We start from the raw sequence: 21,252 nt of genomic DNA, 5'->3' as shown, positions 1-21,252 counted from the left end.
GCTAGAAATAATTAGGGACAACGCCATTTCGCTTAGTTGTCCTTCAGAGCCTGTAGCTTAGTCGATTCAACAGTTCAGCTACAGTCCCACATTAGATGACGAGGACCCAATGTTGGCATTGGCAAGTTGGAATGCAAATGGAAGGCTAATGATTTTGGTTTTAAAATGTGGTATTTCTCAAAGAGGGATCCATCTGTCTTTCACATGCATCCTGCTTGTTTACTCGCCTCCCTCAGTGTCAAGTCATTTAATTACTAAATATGTTTTTGAAGCCAACAGCTCATATTTTAATATAAATCTGTGGGTTCTGTCAAAAGTGATGGACATGATTAAGTTTATTATTTTTTGATTAATTATTACAAATAATTTGTTGTAAATTGTAGTGTACTACAGACAAGTGTTTTTGTTCTCCTCTAGTTTATGCTAAATTCAGCTTGCCAAATGAAATCCATGCAGAGCTGAATGACTCATCTGGAGTCGGTGTGGATGCTGATATTTTTGATGAACTGCTGAGATCTTCTACAATGTCTTTCAAAGTGGTCACAGAGCACACTGGTAAGACATGAAAGCATAAAAATTGACTTTGTATTCATCAATTTGGTACAACTGCAGTTGTGAAAAACAATTACACATAGTAGTGCCAATGCAGATACAATGCCGTGTGATAAATCTTGGGACATTTGTTTCAATAGCTTCCATAGATGAGGACCAGGTAACCGAGGCCTCCTTCTGCTCAGAGGAGGGGTCATACTCATCAGTTGAGTCTCTCAGCTCTGCAAGTTCCTCTTCCACAGTGATAACAGAGAGCACCACAGCACGGAAAAGGCGACTAGTTGAGGGACCACCTGACAGTAAGGTTGCAAAAAATGTGAGTTGATTTCAGGTTTTTGGTGTAATGTTAATCTTTTTTCAAAATTCATAGCAGGCTGACATGTGACCTCTATTGCAGATTGTCTATGTAGCTCTGCATCAAAAACCAGGGGGTGAAGATGTATTCAAAGAGTACAACAACACAAATGGTCTTTCTGATCATACAAGAAGGAAACTTGTCAACATTCTGGTGGCAGATATGATTGAAAGTCATGGGTAAGTAGTAAAGTCTACTTTACTCTACTCTACCACTCAACCCTCTCCACAGTTTGTGTCAATTTGTTTGAACTGCATGTTAAAATGCAATTTGATAATTGGTTGTGTTTTAGGAGGATCCCTCCAGTCAATGTACGCATTACCTATGCCCTTGGAATTATCACTTTTTTCCCCAATCTGAGAGATAAGGAATCAGCCACTGGTTATGTGAGTATGAAATTTCAAGATCAATTCATTTTCCCTTATTTCGTCATGTAGGGACTAGATCTGTTTGGTTGTTCTTTTGTATGGAATCTAATACAGTATGTCTTTTCTGTTTTCTTGTGTGATAGGAGCATTACTATGATCCTCACAGTGGACAGGGCTACCTGGCCTACCGATTGAAGACGGTTCAGCGCAACAGTGCAAGTGACACCAAAAGGCGCTCCAAAGCTACTTATCAAGGTGGCCCAAAGACTCTACGTGAGACCTCAACATCTGAACAGCTGTTTGGTGATGACTGCAAAGAAGCAATGTCCATGATGAAGCATTCGGCAGACCTGGTAGTCGTCAAGGAGAAAATGAAAGCAACATTCAAGTATAGACAACAAATGCTACACAGTCCGGACCAGTCTTCACTCATCCTAGATCACTTCCCAAGATTCTTGGATATACCTGGCTTGGTAAGGGATTGAGACTGGTTGATGTACATCTTAATTGATGTGTTGAATTGTATTTTGATATGATTTTTGTCTGTATTAGATTGATCAGGACTTCACCATGCTCTTTGGGAAAGACATCTCCGGCAAGTTTATTGCAAAATGGCCAACGTTCTACAAGCCTAGGGTCATCACCATCAGCAAAAGCCTTCACCAGAGTACTCATCTGGATGACCTCCTGTCTGCTCAGGAGGAATCCAATGATTGTGGTAGTTGTTAACGGATGAGCACGTTCACCTATGTTCTGTACGTGAACAATTGTGCATAATCTGACTACAGATGGGCTGTGTGTTGTGATTCAATTAGGATGGGGCAGTGACGTGGCCGCTATTCTCCTGCTGGTTCATCTCTTACCTCCGACGGCAAAGGGGAAAAGACACGGGAAAATCAGTGCATCTGAGGCTGCTGACCACGTAATCAAGTTCATGAAGGTATGTTTTTGACATGAATTAATGGATGTTTTGTTTCATTCACTGTTGATTATGTAATCTTTAGTACAGCTCATCCTCTTTTTAGATCTTTTTCATATGTTTGCAGGTGAAGGAAGTGGGAAAATGTTCAAAATTAAAATAGTAAATCTTATCACTTGGGAGTGAACAAGCACAAATCTCTCTTTCTAATGTTCTGTCTTTCAATCTTAGGTGGGGACGAGCATGGCGACTTTCCTTGGCAGAATTGGATCTGCACAACCCTTCCTTCTCTGCGTTGGCGAAAAGAAGAGCAGCATCCAAAAGTTTTACATCGTTCTGGACCAGAAGCCTATTCCTTGTGTGGCACAGACTGCTGTGGCTGCCTTCGACAAACTGTTTAAGGCGCACTTCATCTTTGCTGTGTCTTATGATGAGACCCTCTTCAACTTCTACACCTTCATCCAAACAACCATCTATGGCATTGATGTGGCCACCGCAAAGGAGAGCCCAAGAGTCAAGGAAATCAGAGTGAGAATTAGTAACATTTGAATTTAAATATGTTAACATGTTACAAGTGTAAGGTTCAGCACAGAAATTGTTCTGCTCTTTTCCAGCATTTGAAGTTTAGTCATGCTTTGTATCCGGGGCGCACATTGCGTTTGAAATGTGGGGAACATGGTTGTCCATCTGTTTTTTACACTTATTCTGGGTTCAAGAAACACCTCTTGAAGGTACATGGAGACAGTTTGGCCCGAGATATTGTTGATAATATGGACTGTGTTGGTATGGACAGTGTTGACATGGACAGTTTTTGTGCCACTGAGCCTTTGCCAGGTCCAGATTCTTCTGTTAGTCACCAAAATCTTTTGAAAGAAAGTTCATTTGTAGATATGTGTAGCTCTGTTATCGCTCAAGTACAAGCAGCTGGAGTTGCTGAAAATACAGTGCAATCTTTAGCTTGTTCAATGGAGGAGGTTGTGAATGACGTCCATATTCAAGCACAGGATGCTGTTCTTGAATGTCTTTCGTCTGAGGTGAATGAACAGACCTTAGACAAAGTCAAAGAATGTTTGGAGAACTTAGAAAATCCATTCTCGCTTCTAAACACGGTAACAAAGAGGCAAAGACATTTTGAAAAAAAATGGAAAATTGTTGAGCCAGTAGAGCATGTTCTTGGTGTACGTTATGATACACGCTTAGATAAAACCACTGGTGTATACAGTCAAATTCCTGTTAATGATAAATTCATGTACGTACCAATTTTAGGAACGCTTCAGTCAATGTTTACCAACCAGGAACTCTGTGCCTGCTTTCAGCAAGTTAAGTGTCATGAAGATGGCATTTATAGAGACATCAATGATGGTTCATACTTCAGGAATCACCCTTTATTTTCAGAGAAAGAACATGCACTCCAAATTCAGATTTATTACGATGACTTCGAAACTGCCAATCCGCTTGGATCTAAAAAGGGAGTACATAAACTTGGCTGTGTTTACTTTATTTTAAGAAATTTGCCAACTAAGCTTAATTCTGTTTTGATGAACATTCATCTGGTGTCTCTCTTTCATTCTGATGACATTAAGAAATATGGTTTTGGTCCAATCTTACAACCTCTAGTTAATGATTTGAAAACTCTGGAGACACAGGGAATCCAGGTACCGTTTTCAGATACGCCATTGAGGGGGTCTGTTGTTCAGGTTACCGGTGATAATTTGGCATTACATGGCCTTTTTGGTATGGTTGAATCGTTCAGTGCAACTTACTGTTGCCGATTTTGTTTAACTGACAAAACAAGTTTGCAGTCTGTATTTAGTGAGGATGACCCAGACCTAATTCTTCGCACAAAAGAGCTCTATTTAGAACATTGCAATAATATGGCACAAAATCCCAATCTAGTTCACTCATTTGGTGTGAAAAAAGCCTGTCCTCTTAATGCATTGCAGTTTTTTCATTCCTCAGACAATTATGCAGTCGATATTATGCACGACCTGTTGGAGGGAGTTGTGCAGTTTGAACTTAAGCTTCTTTTTCAGTACTTAGTTAGGAATTCCATAGACAAAAACACCCTTTCGGAAAGGATCCAGAGCTTTGACTATGGATACAGTGAGCGAAATAACAGACCTAGTGCCGTCAAAGTTGATGATGGTAGCAATGACCTTGGCCTCAATGCCATTCAGTCATGGTGCCTCCTGCGTAACACTCCCTTGATTTTTGGAGATCTGGTTGACAGGGACAACAGTTACTGGCGAGTAATTCTTCTTTTAATTCAAATTGTCAATATTGTGTTCTCGCCAATCATCACAAATGGTATGACTTATTTCTTAAAGCATTTAATTTCTGACCATCACAAACTCTTCAAGTCATTGTTTACAGAAAAGAGACTAATTCCGAAGCATCATTTTATGATTCATTATCCCAGATGTATTAGGAAAATAGGGCCTCTAATACATATGTGGTGTATGAGGTTTGAAGGCAAACACAATTTCTTTAAGAAGTCTGTTAAGAATTTTAAGAACATAACCAAAACACTGGTAAAGAAACACCAGAATCAGTTGGCTTTTCATTGGGAGAATTTTTATTTCCAGAGGTTTCAGTTTGGCCCGATTAAGGATTCCCCAACAAGTGAACTAGACGGTTGTGAGGTTTTGAGGTCTTGCTCTAACTTAAATATGCCTTGTGTCTCTACTACTTCATGGGTGAAAAACTATGGAACAGAATACCGCATTGGAATGTTTGTCTGTACGAGTACTGAAAATGAAATGCCTGTGTTCAAAAAAATTGTCAATATCATTATCATGGATGGTGATGCATTTCTTTTGACCACTAAAGTTATCACACTGTATTTTGATGATCACCTTAATGGTTTCAGAATTGAGGATGTGGATGATGTCTTTGCTAATATTTGTGTGTCTGAGCTTATTTATTATCGAGCTTATGACAGACAGTTTTCGCCAGAAAATGATGAAAGAACATATATTGTGCCCCATTGCTGTTTTGTATGAGCTGTACATTTATTTAGGTCTGCAATATTGACTGAACTTTGTATTAAATCCATTCAGAGTTACAATTCTGTGTTATGTCTTTAATGTAAGGTAGTTGGGTGTGGGCAATTTTTACACTGAATAATGTTAGCATTACTGGGGTTGGTGTTGAAAAATAATGTTATTTTTATACACTGAAAAGTATTGGTATTAACACCCATAAGTGTCGTCATTACATACATTTTCAACACCACATGTTGTGCTTACACTAACTGGCGTTGGTGTTGAAAACTACAGTGTTACTTTTAACATTATATTTTAACACCAACACCAGTGTAGTGTAAATACTACACTGGGGAGTGTTGTGCAGTGTTACATTTTTGACAATATGGGGTGTTAAGTTAACAAGAAAATGGGTGTTAATCCTTTAACACTTTCAAAAATGTTACTTTAACACCAGCTAGTGTGGACACATATAGACACTTTCTTGGTGTTAAATTTAACACTGTGGGTGTTAAATCAACACTGACGTTTTTGCTGTGTATGGAAACACAAACAAATACATCATGTATTATACCGACCTAAACGGTTAATAACAACAAACAGAAACTTTCTCAAGTAACTTTTTTTGAGTTCTTTCATGCAAAAAAAAAACATTCCTGTCTTGGATGCTGCGTTTTTTGTTTTTTTAAATACTTTCTTCCACCATAAGTGTCTTTCATTTCCTCTGGCGCCCACACGGACACCATGACTCACGTCAAATCCTCATCCTCATCCTTGGACCAGATTAAAAATGCTTCCGTTAGAACAGGTCACTGCTGCCACTTTTCTTTTCTTCTTCTGTTTTTTAATTCAAGCCGTTTCCTGCAGCACTTCCTGTTCTGTGATTAAAATAACTAGAACTAAACTGGACTAACACTAAATATAACAGCTGTGAAACGAGGCTGACACCTGACATGTCACACATGAGAAGTCATAAGAGCAATGAAATATGAATATTTAAATAGAGGAATATTTCCTTTTTGATAAACCTGGAGCAGCTCTTGGTTATGCTGCTGTAGACCTGGACTGCACTCTCTCACACTCAGGGTGTGAATATGAATATATATGAATATGGTGTGAATAGATCATCAGCATTATTATAATGATGCCATCATTAAAAGTGCTTATCAGTATAACTTGTATCAACAGTCTCTGCTGCTGCTTATATAAATGACATCATAGTCCTATGAACATGTCATCATCACACATCTCTGACTCTAAGTGTCCTGTATAAACTTAGAACGTGATACAGTTGTTGTGTATCTGCTCCTGGTCTCTACCTCTCCCCCCTTGTCTCTCCCCCTCCTCTCCTCTTTCACCCCAACCGGTCGAGGCAGCTGCTGCACGTCTGTGAGTCTGGTTCTGTCACAGATTTCTCCATGATGTCTTTGTACTGAGCCTTGAGATAATGGATGTTATGATTTGGAGCAGTACAAATAAAACTGAATTGAATTGAACTTGAGTAAAGTAACAAAGTATTTGAACTTTGTTACTTTTTGTACATATTTGTACTTTGTTACACACACAGGTCACAGTCATGGATGTATTATAAGAACTGTTCACATAGCTGAAAGGCATCATGGGGGGTAACACTACTGCGCATGCTCATGCTCTACACAACCAGGAAATAAACGCAGAAGTCAGAAACTTTTTTGGCATATGTGCTGAGTGAGCAACTCCATAGGAATGAACACAACCAGAGGGGCGGTGCTCTATCCAGTTCTTATAATACATCCATGATTCCAGTCCATAACTTAAAAGTATTAAAGGTATTTTCAGCTCGATTTAAGTTAGTGTCCACACACACACACACACAGATGAACAGTGAGTGTAGTTTCACTCACACTTTGGTTTTAATCTCCTGCAGAACGTTAAAGGTGAGATTTACTGTGACACTGAAGCGTTTTTCTCAAACCAGACGTTTGTCGTGTTTTTGTTTTAATGAACCAAAGTATCAAAAACAAAAGGATGGAAGAAGACGTTGCAGTTTATTCACAGACACACGCAGACGCCTGCGTCTCTTTAACCGTGTGAGAGCGGGCGACGGGTAAACGAGCCTCTGTCTGCACTTAAATAAAAACAAACAACACGTTTCCTCGTCTGCAGGGCGTGACAGATAACACACACACACACACACACACCAGTCAGACGAGTTAAAGACGCCTCACTGCCGACGCCACATTATCAACTGATTGTTTTGCAAATCGATGGGATAGCTTTCATTTATTTCCTGCATGGCCAATTGTATAGAATTGATATCATTTTCATTTAAGCCTGTCATTTTTACATGCTGTATTTGTGCTACTTCTGTATTTTGTCCCAGATGCTATATGTTGAATTGTTGTATTTTCATCTTATTTTATGTAAAGCACTTTGAATCACCTTGTGCTAAAATGTGCTACATAAAGTAGCCTTGCCTACATTTTTGATAATAATAGGCTACATTTAATCAACGTATTTTACATGACTCATCACATTTATCATACAATTGATGGTAGATCATTATATGAAGAAATGCAATGTTGGTTATCATTCTATAGGAAATAATCATATGACAGAACTATTGATTATTTATCTAGAATCATTTTAGCAAATCAAGCAATTCAATGGAGACGAGGACCCCTATTACAGTAAGTGAATGCAGGTGACAGCAAATCAATCATCTAATTGTGGTTTGGTGTACACATTCCATCTTTTATTTTCAATGCCTCAATTTCCTTTTATTATATTTTTTTGCTAATTAGTTTAATTTTGTATTTACTTGTGTCTTATTTTTTATTATATTTTATTTTGGTGATAGTGTTCTTTAATGTACTTATAGATAATATATAATTATTAGTATAAATCATTTCTTTAATACATTTTACTATATATTTGATGTTTTACATATTATTTTATCATTCCATGACAGTTGTGTGTCTCTGTTTCTGTCTATTGGACATTCTTTGATCATAGATGGTGCTAAGCTTCACTTTTAGCCTGCTACAGACCAGGTTTGCCCGGCAGGATAAGTTACCATGGTTACATGGCTGGCATTCACATTAGCCACCTTGGTGGAACAGGGTTGAGGCTCAGATTGATGGAACGGAAACCTGAGCCACAGTTATGGCTTAGCCATGGTTGAGGCTTAGCCAGAGTCATAGTTTCCATGGTTACTGAGTTGGGGCTAATCTCAGCCTCTTTGATGGAACCGAACTCTCACTCATATTAGCCAGACTTGGCCATTTAAGCTTGGCTTTGCCTTTAGCCTGCTTGATGGAATACCCCCCTGAGCATGAACCAACAGGCCATCATATCAGAACAATATCTGATTCCATCAACATAGACTGATGAAGAACTGAAACAATAATGTCTTATGTCTTCAGTTGTCCAATTTTCCCATCCTTCAGCACGCTTCCTACAGCATTTAAGTGTGTGTCAGTGTTGTTTGTGTGCGTTGTACGTGTGTGTCTGCGTTGTACGTGTGTCTGTTCATCTGCGTGCTTTACAGAAAATATAAAGGTTTTCCCCACACGTCAGAAATTGTTTTACTGGTGCGGCAAAAAAAACGAGTCAACAGCTTCTTACAGAAGAATTGACATCTCTTTACATTTCAAGCTGATTTTTCAAACGCTGTAGCTTTGGCTTTAGGTCTAATGAGAGCAGTACCTGTTGGATGAACTGAAATGTGAGCTTCATAGTCTTGGGGTAGTTAAGATGGAGTGCATACGTGAGTCCAAACAGAATGCACATTGCTGTCGGCAGATTTTGAATGTTGTCCATCACGACTTCTCCCTCAATGATGATTTGCAACGAGGCTGGACTGAGATGCTGGGAAGATGTGTGCACAGCACCTTCACGCTCAATGACAAGTGTCCCAATGTCAAGGTCACGAAAAGAATCATCATCATCATCAGATTCCTTAATAAAGAGTAACAGAAGAGCACAATCATTACATTAGAGTTCTCATTTGAAAAACAAGTTTCATCAATATAAGAGTGTCATGGCAAAAATGATAAGAAAGCAAGAGCTTACTTACAAAGCCTGCTTTAAAGAAGTTTGTGGGGTTGTCCCCAAGGATGATAGGAAGCCCTCTGAGCACCTGTGTCCGGAGCGCAGTTGGCTCTGGAGTCTTTTGGGAATTAAACACAGTAGCACAAGTTAGATAGCTAAAATGAAAAACAAATAATGATCTATAAGAAAGCTTAAACAAACCAAGCAATGTTTGGATTCATATATACAACTAATAGAGCACCATTGTGATATGATGTTTATCAAAACCTGTGAAAAACAATGCCAAGTACAAAATGTCTTTGGACCTACATTGGTCTGTTGTGAAATCTGTGTCAACAACTGTCCAACATTCACTCTCTTGGATCCAAATAACTCCAGGAGATGATTCCTGCTTGAGGTTCTTGCCCACGATCCTGCTGAACTCCATGAACACCTGATAAATAAAGAGTTACACACTAAATGAGTTACACTACTAGAGACTATTTCTGGCCTGAACATCTTCCAGTTGTGTGTTCTGTGCTCCTTACTTCTGTGTGCATTAAATGTAGAATACACATGTGTGTGAAGGTTACACTGGACTCTGTGATTTACCTTTAAATGTGTACTGTGCAAGTGAGTGAGAAAGATCGCTTCTGTGCAGGGTGCAGAAAAATCACATGACTGACAGTGAAAGGTTACTTGAGCAGTTTCACTTTTATTTGATCGTGTTTTAAACGATAATGTTTTAAAAGGTGACCCCTTTTATCACAGATAAACTCACAATACTTACACTTCCAAAGCTTCCTCACACCACAGGGATCTGTTTAGTTCAACAACTTAGCTCAACAACGTCACTGTTAAATACAATAAGGTATTAGAAGCGAAACGACGCCGATGTTACAGAGAAAACTGACATGTTAACGAGCGTGTGTATGAGAGTGAGTGAGAGGGAAAAAGAGCGGCCAAGGACGGGTCAAGCGGATCAACGCGCTGCAAGCAGCTCGCGGTGTTCGCAACGTAACCTCCTCCATAGCGCCTGCTACACTTCTTTACCCAGACAGCGGTAGAATCGCTTTTCTATTGCGTAAAATCACGGTTATAGAAATGATACAGTCGCGCACACTCGCCGGTATGTGAGCCGTCCTCAGACTGAGGACACAAAGCGAACATTAACATTCAGCTGACTCTTCTTTGAGTTAACATTAGCTAGTGTTAGCAATAAGTACTATTAACATGATGCACACGTTCAAAAAAAACCTAACTACTAACTACTACTACAAACTAATTCAAATGGGAAAGTAGTTGAAGAGTTGATGGATGAAAGGAACTTGGTATGTATTAATGATGGGAGAGGAACGAGGGTGAACACAGCTACAGGTTATGAGTCAGCATTAGATGTAACACTAGTGTCAAGTGCCATTGCGGGCGTTAGTAGTTGGGAAGTCTGTGTGGATTCCACTGTAGGTAGTGACCACTACCCAGTGACATGTTCGGTAGGAGAGAGAATGGAAGTAAGTGCGAGTGGACAAATCCCAAAGTGGGTATACGCTAAGGCAAAATGGGATCTGTTTCAGGAGTTGAGTGAGGAAGAAGTGACAAGAGTGGATGTTTCAGGAGATATAGAGGAGATAAATGAGAACATAACCTCAGGAATTTTAAGGTCAGCAGAGGAAGCCATCCCCCAGAGTAAGAGCAAGATAAATAGGAAACTGGTACCGTGGTGGACAGAAGAATGTCGTCAAGCTGTTAAAAAAAGAAACAGAGAATTTAAACAACTCAAAAGAACTCGTGCAGCAGCTAGTCCAATATAAGAAGGCACAGACAGTAGTGAAAAGAACAATACGCCAGGCCAAGAGGGCAAGCTGGAGAGAATTATGTGAAAAAATAGGAAGAACGACACCTGTAGGAGAAGTATGGGAAATGATAAAAAAGATGGGGGGAGATAGAAAGGTATGGGATTATCCGGTCATGACGTGTGGGGAGGAGACTGCAATTTCAAACAGGGATAAGACAGAAATGATGGCAAAGTCATTTGCAAGAGTACATGGCATTGAAAATCTATCAGAAGAGGGGAGGAGGAGGAGGAGGAGAGAGAAAACAATGAATCAGTATCCAGGTGTGCTAGACAGGAGGGAAGAAACAGGAGAAACAACTGATGAACCATTTACTATGGCAGAAATGACGAGGGCAATAAATAAATCAAGACCAACCTCCCCAGGGAAAGATAAGATATGCAATATAATGCTAAAACAACTAGGGGAGAGAGCATTATTAAAGTTGCTGCTATTGTACAACAAGGTATGGAAAGAGGGAAGATTACCAAGTGCCTGGAAAGAAGCAGTAGTGGTCCCCATAAGAACACCCAGTAAGGATCCCACACAACCCACTAGTTACAGGCCAATAGCCTTAACATCAAATCTGTGCAAAATAATGGAAAGGATGATAACAGACAGATTAACATATGATCTTGAAAAACGAGAAATGCTGGCAAATTATCAAAGTGGTTTTAGAAAAGGAAGAAATACGATGGATGCAGTGATAAGGCTAGAGACAGAGATAAGAAAGGCACAGGCAAATAAAGAAGCAGTCGTGTCAGTGTTTTTTGATATTGAGAAAGCATATGATATGATGTGGAAGGAAGGATTATTAATAAAGCTGTGCAAGATGGGTATAAGAGGAAGGGTGTACAACTGGATTAGGTAGAGAATGGGACCCCTCAAGGGAGTGTGATTAGCCCTTTACTCTTTACAGTAATGATCAATGACGTGTTCTCAAAAGTACCAGAGGAGATAGGTAGGTCACTCTTTGCGGATGATGGGGCCTTGTGGAAAAGAGGAAGGAATGTGGCATATGTTGTGGGCAAAGTACAAGGGGCTATTGATGAGGTGGTGGAGTGGGGCTATGACTGGGGATGCCAGTTCTCAGTGGAAAAAAACCTAGACAGTGTATTTTAGCAGGAAACGAAGAGAGGAAGGAATGAAACTGAAAATGTACGGGAATGAGCTGCAAAGAGTTGGAACATTTACATTTGTGGGTGTAGTGTTTGACTCACAGTTAACATGGGCAGGGCATATTGGTAGAATAGAAGAGAAATGCAAAAATGTTTGACAGGTAGGAGTTGGGGAGCTAGTTGCTCGGCACTGAAAAGAGTGTATGTGGCTTTAATACCATCAGTGTTTGATTATGGCAGCATTGCCTATGGGTCAGCTGCTAGATCAAGGCTTAAGAAGCTGGATGTGATTCAGGCACAGGCGCTGAGAGTCTGCAGTGGGGCTAAGACAACGCCAGTACCTGCGTTACAGGTAGAGATGGGAGAGGTGCCTCTGGGGCTGAGAAGGAAGCAGTTGATGGGAAATTCGAGTCGATTAGAGTTAGAACTGTATAAGTTTATGTGTCTGAGTGAGATCATTGTTCAGTGATAAGATCTGATTCTGTTAATATTTGAATGCAGTTGATGGAGTTGAGTGTAAAGTTCAGATCAGAGCAGTTATTTGATCACATTCATCACATTTCCTTCAGATGAGACTTGAGAAAACTTTGGTCTGTGGTTTGTTTCCTGTTCAGCAGCAGAATCACTTCACAGACGTTCAGCAGCTTCATGACGATCATTTCCTGCTTTCACAAGGTAACGAAACTAAACTCATCTCATCACACGTGACTTTGAGTGGACGTGATGTTTTTACTGTGAATGAATGAATGAACTTGGCGTGGATGTTTGCGCATCGCAGCGCAAACTCTCGAGCTGCCGTGAGAATTTGCCGAGAGCTCCGCAAACTCTTGTCAGGTGGAGACGCTGCAATATTAAGCTCTGAAACTTATCACAGTGTTTGAAAATAATATTATTAATGTGTCTACAGTGACAAACATGAATGTTCTGTGACAAACAATACTGATACACCACGTACGTTTGAACATATGTGGATAACATCAGAGAGGACACTGAAGACGAAACTGATCCTGTGAGCGAACACACACACTACAAACCTGTGTGTGTGTGTGAGAGAGAGAGGGAGACTCACTTATTTACTTTGAGCAAATTACTGAAATTAATTTTCCACAGATGAATATTTTCTTTATGTAACACAGGGATGCAAACACAGCTGCTGACATGAACACATGAACACACGTCAGTCTATAATGTTTTAAACACATAATAAAGTTACAGACTCATTTGTTGTAAGAAAACGGGACTTGAACGTTGAGTAGAACATTTTCTTTATCCCATTTTAATCCACACAATAACGAAATAACTACGAAAAAGTTATTTAAGGAGTACTTGGCGTACTTGGCGTACGCACAGTTTTATAAATCTGAGATTATAAATTTTGTGCGTACGCCGTCTTTTAGTATGAAAGATGCGCACTCTTTTATACATGAGACTCCTGGTCCTGACAGTCTGGATGCTGCTCTGTGGACCTGCAGGACTTCACTCTGATCATCTGAGGTTAAACTTCACATGTTCTGTTCCAGCTGCTGGAGGAGACCATCATCTGCTTTGTGCAGAACGAGCTGAAGAAGATCCACAAGGTTCTGGATACAGATCACACAGAAGTCTCAGAGAGTCAGAGGGAGGATGAGGAGCAGAAGAGCAGCAGAGAGGCCTTTCTGAAGATCACAGAGGACTTCTTAAGGAGGATGAAGCAGGAGAAGCTAGCTGACAGTAAGAGGACTTTTAATGTGAAAGGAAGAACAACTTATTTTCTCATTCTCCACTCACTGATTTATTTTCTTGTGTTCTGTCAGAAATCAGAGCTTTAGCTTGTCGACGTGAACTAAAATCAAACCTGAAGAAGAAGTTCCAGTGTTTGTTTGAGGGCGTGGCTAAAGCAGGAAACCCCACCCTTCTGAATGAGATCTTCACAGAGCTCTACATCACAGAGGGAGGGACTGGAGAGGTCAATAAAGAACATGAGGTCAGACGGATTGAAAGAGCTTCCTGGAAACCAGACAGACCAGAAACATCCATCAGACAAGAAGACATCTTTAAAGCCTCAGCTGGAAGAGGCGGACCAATCAGAAGAGTGATGACAAAGGGCGTGGCTGGCATTGGGAAAACAGTGTTAACACAGAAGTTCACTCTGGACTGGGCTGAAGACAAAAGCAACCAGGACGTACAGCTCATGTTTCCCTTCACCTTCAGAGAGCTGAATGTGCTGAAAGAGAAGAAGTTCAGTTTGGTGGAACTCATCCATCACTTCTTCACTGAAACCAAAGAAGCAGGAATCTGCAGGTTTGAAGACTTTAAGGTGGTCTTCATCTTTGATGGTCTGGACGAGTGTCGAGTTCCTCTGGACTTCCACAACACTGAGATCCTGACTGACGTCACAGCGTCCACCTCAGTGGACGTGCTGCTGACAAACCTCATCAGGGGGAAACTGCTTCCCTCTGCTCGCTTCTGGATAACCACACGACCTGCAGCAGCCAATCAGATCCCTCCTGACTGTGTGGACATGGTGACAGAGGTCAGAGGGTTCACGGACCCACAGAAGGAGGACTACTTCAGGAAGAGGTTCAGAGATGAGAAGCAGGCCAGGAGGATCATCTCCCACATCCAGACATCACAAAGCCTCCACATCATGTGTCACATCCCAGTCTTCTGCTGGATCACTGCAACAGTTCTGGAGAACATGCTGAACACCAGAGATGGAGGAGAACTGCCCAAGACCCTGACTGAGATGTACATCCACTTCCTGGTGGTTCAGTCCAAAGTGAAGAAGGTCAAATATGATGGAGGAGCTGAGACAGATCCACACTGGAGTCCAGAGAACAGCAAGATGATTGAGACTCTGGGGAAACTGGCTTTTGAGCAGCTGCAGAAAGGAAACCTGATCTTCTATGAATCAAACCTGACAGAGTGTGGCATCGATATCACAGCAGCTTCAGTTTACTCAGGAGTCTTCACTCAGATCTTTAAAGAGGAGAGAGGCCTGTACCAAGACAAGGTCTTCTGCTTTGTCCATCTGAGTGTTCAGGAGTTTCTGGCTGCTCTTCATGTTCATCTGACCTTCACCACCTCTGGAACAAATCTGTTGTCAGAAGAACCAACAACGAGCCAGTGGTCCATACAAACAAACAAACCTGAACTGAATCATCTGCACCAGAGTGCTGTGGACGAGGCCTTACTGAGTCCAAATGGACACCTGGACTTGTTCCTCCGCTTCCTCCTGGGTCTTTCACTGGAGACCAATCAGAAGCTCTTAAGAGGTCTACTGACACAAACAGGAAGTGGTTCACAGACCAATCAGAAAACAGTTGAGTACATCAAGAAGAAGATTGGTGAGAATCTGTCAGCAGAGAGAAGCATCAACCTGTTCCACTGTCTACATGAACTTAAAGACCATTCTCTAACTGAAGAGATCCAATGGTTCCTGAGATCAGGACGCCTGTCCACAGAGACACTGTCTCCTGCTCAGTGGTCAGCTCTGGTCTTCATCTTACTGTCATCAGGAAAAGATCTGGAAGAGTTTGACCTGAAGAAATACTCTGCTTCAGAGGAGGCTCTTCTGAAGCTGCTGCCAGTGGTCAAAGCCTCCAACAAAGCTCTGTACGTGGATCAGTATATAAATATTAATAAGACATATTCTAAAGAGCACAAGACAAACATGTTTAACCTTTTGTTCATCTCTGTTTTCTACCTCAGACTAAGTGGCTGTAAACTCTCAGAGAGAAGCTGTGAAGCTCTGTCCTCAGTCCTCAGCTCTGTGTCCTCTCGTCTGAGACACGTAGACCTGAGTAACAACGACCTGCAGGATCAAGGAGTGAAGCTGCTGTGTGATGGACTGAAGAGTCCTCACTGTTCTCTGGAGACTCTCAGGTCAGAACTCTGACTAAGACTCTTTGCTTCTTTAGGTTCTTGTTGATGAAGATGTTTTTTCTGAATCACTGAGTTCATCATATCTTCTTAACTCCAGTCTGTCAGGTTGTCTGGTCACAGAGGAAGGATGTTCTTCTCTGACCTCAGCTCTGAACTCCAACCCCTCCCATCTGAGAGAACTGGACCTGAGCTACAATCATCCAGGAGACTCAGGAGAGAAGCTGCTGTCTGCTGGACTGAAGAGTCCTCACTGGAGACTGGACACTCTCAGGTATTCTCCTCTTCCTCCTCCTCCTTCCTCTTCATGTTCATCAGCAGTATTCAAACTTGTCAGCAGGTTCAGGTTGAAGATGTCCTGTTATTATGTTTTCCTCTGTCAGAGAGTATAACCAAACATTAGTGACACTTTTTAAACACCTCGTGAGAACGAGTGAATGTCACGTAGTTCAGCCTGAGAAACGACCAGAACCATGAACTGGACAGATCATCTGCACAGAGTAGCAGCATCATGTGAGAAGTCCTGGTACTGGGTACAGAACAGTCCTGGTCCACTTCAAACAGTCTACGGTCAAACTAAAGTAAAGATGTCTTTATTCTGTGGTGTTTGTAGTGAGTTGTGTACGAGATGTTCGTCATCTAACAGCTACAATCAAGTTGTTCTTCATTCTTCATTCAACGGTGAAAACACACAAGTTTTGGAAGCAGCAGTAACAGCGACGAGCCTCCGCAGCAGCAGCTGCATAAGTAGCCATGTGTTTCCTCTGTGACGCGCAGCTGAAAAAACCACGAAAGCACTGGAAACTAGGTCTCGATTCAAGCAAGCGATCAAACAACCGTAATTCAAATACAAAGTTTATGCTTTTTAGACCCACTATACTGCGATTTGATACACTGTAAAAAATACAAATGAAATCCCTCTATTTTATCTATTTTCTTTGTTTACTTGGTTTGTGCTGCGCCAACTTGTTGCTGGTTTACTCGTGGTGGGTTTTAAATGTATAAACAGAAGTTGTCTTCTGTGTTGTCCACGTGGTGGCGCTGTTGAGTAAATGCATAGCCTCCTGAAACTGTGGTCTCTGGTTCTGCAGACACCGGCCGTTTCTCAATATCCATACTTGTGCGTACTTGTGCGTACTCCGGTACTGTTCAAGTGCTGTTCCAATTCTCAAGTAAGCGAACAGCGAGGACCCGGAAGTATTCTCGCTCCGCCCATTTTTACCAGGTATGCATCGGACGTGACTTACTTAAGCGTACTTGGGATGGCCATGTATCCCAGAATACTGAAGTATATGAACTAAGAAGAACACATTAACACAGCTAAAGTTTAATACTTAAATGTATTGATGATTGACATTAATAAGTAAACATGAGACAAGAGGGTCTCTTGGACACAAGTCAGACCATACGTTTTACAATAGGCATCCTGTATAGGACAGGAAACTTCTGGGTCTGTTTTGAATATGGTTAGTTAGGAAATATAGATGTCTCTTGTTTGACTAAATGGTGATATTGTCCAATTTAAAGATCATGGGACAGTATGGTATATCCGGACCCAACTTGTTTTTCAAGTTGTTGCATTATGGAAACAGGAGAAAGGCGGGGGTCGAAACATGTGATGCCTGCAAATAAGAATGCTAGAAAATCTATACAAGGTTAGTTTTGCTTTTCTGAGGCAGAATTGTACGGAGATTCGGCAAGAACACATTCTCCCGAGCTGCTGCAGAGCTTGGTTCTGACGCCTGACTTGTGACTAAATAAAATCCCTTTGTTACATGTGTACTCCCGTACTTGGCAAGTATATATTCGCAGCGTACTTCTCAAGTATATACTTCCCAAGTAAGCAAGTACATACTTGCTTACTTGAGTATTGAGAAACAGCCACCGTCTTCTCTTTGAAACACACCTGTCCTTGTAGTTCATCATTGTGTCCACCAGAGTGCGTCATTAAGACAACAGTTTGGACTCATGTTGGACAGAAACTCATTCAGACTGTTTCTTCCTCCAGGATGGACCATGCTGGAGAGCACAGGTTAAAACCTGGTCTCAGGAAGTGTAAGTATGGATTTACGGGAAATAACAACATATCAGCTGATCATCAATAAACTGCAGCTGTGTCTCGTTGTCTTCATCAGATTCATGTGAACTGGAACTGGACACAAACACAATGCACAGTTACCTCAAACTGTCTGACGACAACAGGAAAGTGACCCGTGTGACAGAAGATCAGTCGTATCCTGATCATCCAGACAGATTTGAGTCCTGGTTTCAGCTGCTGTGTAGACCTGGTCTGACTGGTCGCTGTTACTGGGAGGTCGAGTGGAGAGGAAGAGTTAATATATCACTGAGTTACAGAGGAATCAAGAGGAAAGGCCACAGTTATGACTGTTGGTTTGGAGATAATGATCAGTCCTGGAGTCTGATCTGCTCTGATGATCATGGTAACTCTGTCCTTCACTGTAGGACACGAACACCCATCATGTCCTCTGTCTCTCACAGAGTATCAGTGTATGTGGACTGTCCTGCTGGGACTCTGTCCTTCTACAGCGTCTCCTCTGACTCACTGATCCACCTCCACACCTTCAGGACCACATTAACTGAACCGGTTTATCCTGGGTTCTGGGTCTGTCCTGGTTCCTCAGTGTCTCTGTGTCCTCTGTAGGACATGAAGAGACAGCAGCTTCAGTGGTGGACGAGGTCAAAGCTCGTCTCAGTCATTCTTTGTTGAAACCATCAATAAATAAAGACTTAAAAAATCAACATGTCTGTCATTAACTGAGCCGCCGTCCTGCGCTGTGAGCGCCCCCTGCTGCTGAGAACCAGCCTGAAACACACAGGTTCACACACACTGAGATAAAAATAACAAAAAGTGAATGTTTGAAAGTGAAATTAAAAGATACAGAAAGTAAAATCAATTAAAAATGAATAAATGCTTTATGTCAAAATAATATAAAATAAAATTCAAGGTTTTCAATCCAATAGAAAACAAAGTAAATAAAGATGTTAAGAGTTTGACTCTTTGTCTGAAGAACATCATCTTCTCACTGACGAGCCTTTCTGTCCCAACATGCACTGCTTCTCCTCCTCCTCTTCATGCTGCCTGACAACAGCGCCCCCTGCTGCGTGTGAGCAGAACAAAATCAGAGTTACGCACACACACACACACACATGGAAAATGAACCACACATGAGCAGATTAAGTCCATGAATGAGGAAGTGTGGTTTCTGCTGTGATGCAGGTGAAACTGAGTGTGCGTGACCTCAGGATGACCTCTGTCCTCCTGCTGCTCTGTGAACGACAGTGAAGAACGTGTCCACAGTGACAGGAAACTCATGACACTCAGAGGGTTTTTGCACTTTCCAAACATCATCAGTGTCTGTGGTTTCTGTTTCTGTGGCTTAATGAAGAATGACATTTTCAACATCAATAAAAACCACATCATATCACTTTAATCTACTTTGTTGTGTTGATGACGAGGTACTGACACCTAATACAATCTATGTCAGATTAAGTCTACGCTCTTTTAGGTCATAGATTAACAGCTCCATCCACTCACTCTCCCACACCAAAGCCCATAGAGGAAACCAGTGATTTTAGCTGCGGGGACACAGGAGCTGCTGGTCCTCTGCTGCCTCGTGTGGTCACTTTGTGTCACTGACATCAATCTGAACAAAGGATTTCAAACACTGAAGTGACAAAATAAGACATTTGAACTTAGTGATGGAGGCAGCAGTGTGTTGTCATAACCCGGCTCCTAGGCCATGACATATATGGGAAGAGACGCAATGGATGGCAGGAAAGTAAACATATTTATTATAACAAAATAGACAACTAAACAATAATTTGCAAATATGAAGTGTGTCAGTCAGTGATATCAGCCATGTAAGTGTGGGTGCGTGAAGAATGATGTGTATGGTGTTGCGGAGTGAAAACAGAACCAGAATCAAACAAACAAAAGGCCTGCAGCTGGTGGAAGCGTCAAAAACCAGAGAGAGTCCGAACAGCACTGGGGAAGGGCCTTTTATCCTCTGTGGCAGCAAGGCACAGGTGCTCCAAATTCAGCTGGCTGCCACACCCACACTCTCCCAGGTACCCATTGATCTACGGGGAAAATACACACGACTCATACCAGCATTAACACACTTGAGGCTTGACTAGGCAGGGGCCGTCACAGTGTGTGTGTGTGAGTGTGTGTGTGTGTGTGTGTGTGTGTGTGTGTGAGTGCGTGTGTGAGGTCATTTTTACAAAGTGAGGACATTTTGGCCGGTCCTCACTTTGTTTTCACTGAAATCACTTCCTTAGGTTGTAAACATGCTATACTCTGGTTTTAACAGAGGTCCTCAATTTGGTACAAAAACCTGATTTCCAGCCCTGGTGTTTCACACACTTTTTGCTCTGGAGCTCCACCTGCATAAATTTTAATGGTACTGCACCCAAATGTCTTTATTTGCTCGCCGCTCCACCTGCAGACATTTTATGGTATGGCACCCAGTAGTTCTTTATAGATGTCATCCATTGCTGCTTACAAGCATAACCATTGCATTGTTATGAAGTAGACATTTGTAATTCTCACTAGCTTTTGCAAATAACATAAATTACTGAATTAATGGAACTTCATCTAAATGTGTAGCCATCATTTTTTTAGATATTTCAGAGGAAGTTCAATCATTTAATTTTGCTGTACAAAGTTTTTTTTTCTTTGAGTTATCCGAGTTAATTTAGGTTGGTCAATACTGTATGCCTGAGCAGTAAACTGCTAAGACTTGTATCTGACTTACAATATTAATTACCAGTTCATGTTTCCTATTATTTGGCATCCCAGACATGAATTTCATCATGTGAGCTTGCTTAAAGGATAACTAGTTAGTTTCAGGGCTAGGTACTGCTGGACATTTTGTCTCCTTTGTTATGTTGTTCAGAAATGATAATGATGATCTAAGTACCACAAAAGGTAATTCCTGAAGGGGACATTTTTTAAAAAGGAGCTATTTATTTACGGTGTTGTCTGGCATTTTCTCCCGCTTACTCTCCATTAAAACATATTTTACAGTACTGAGCTCTCGGCATGTTCAAATGTATTAAATAATCAGTGGTGGGCTGTCAGGGCCAGCAGGGCCTTCTCTGCTGGCCCTGACAATATCCAAAAAGTATTTATCTTATTATTATTATTATTTTTTAATAATCAAATGAATGTGTGTCTGAACGTGTCTGAATTCAATTACTTTTTCAGTATGTTATGATTATATTTCCAG

At 41.2% G+C, this 21,252-nt stretch overlaps 1 protein-coding gene across 2 annotated transcripts in view; it reads left to right on the top strand.

The window, feature by feature from the left end:
- LOC131443390 (NACHT, LRR and PYD domains-containing protein 3-like) overlaps positions 1–18,760 on the top strand; it is a 47,936-nt gene extending 29,176 nt beyond the window's left edge. Inside the window, exons 5-10 of one of the 2 annotated variants that reach the window (XM_058612990.1) lie at positions 13,660–13,849; positions 13,933–15,733; positions 15,830–16,003; positions 16,101–16,274; positions 18,009–18,055; positions 18,136–18,760. In XM_058612990.1, coding sequence (XP_058468973.1) covers positions 13,660–13,849; positions 13,933–15,733; positions 15,830–16,003; positions 16,101–16,274; positions 18,009–18,055; positions 18,136–18,662 — 2,913 coding nt within the window. In that variant the 3' untranslated portion in view covers positions 18,663–18,760. Of the gene's footprint in view, positions 1–13,659; positions 13,850–13,932; positions 16,004–16,100; positions 16,275–18,008; positions 18,056–18,135 lie in introns of both variants that reach the window. The other variant, XM_058612989.1, reaches the window with a different exon arrangement.
- The last annotated feature ends 2,492 nt before the right edge of the window (positions 18,761–21,252 follow it).

The sequence above is a fragment of the Solea solea genome, chromosome 17 (assembly GCF_958295425.1).
Source record: "Solea solea chromosome 17, fSolSol10.1, whole genome shotgun sequence".
Taxonomy (NCBI): Eukaryota; Metazoa; Chordata; class Actinopteri; order Pleuronectiformes; family Soleidae; genus Solea; species Solea solea.
This window is presented reverse-complemented; position numbering and strand designations above follow the sequence as displayed.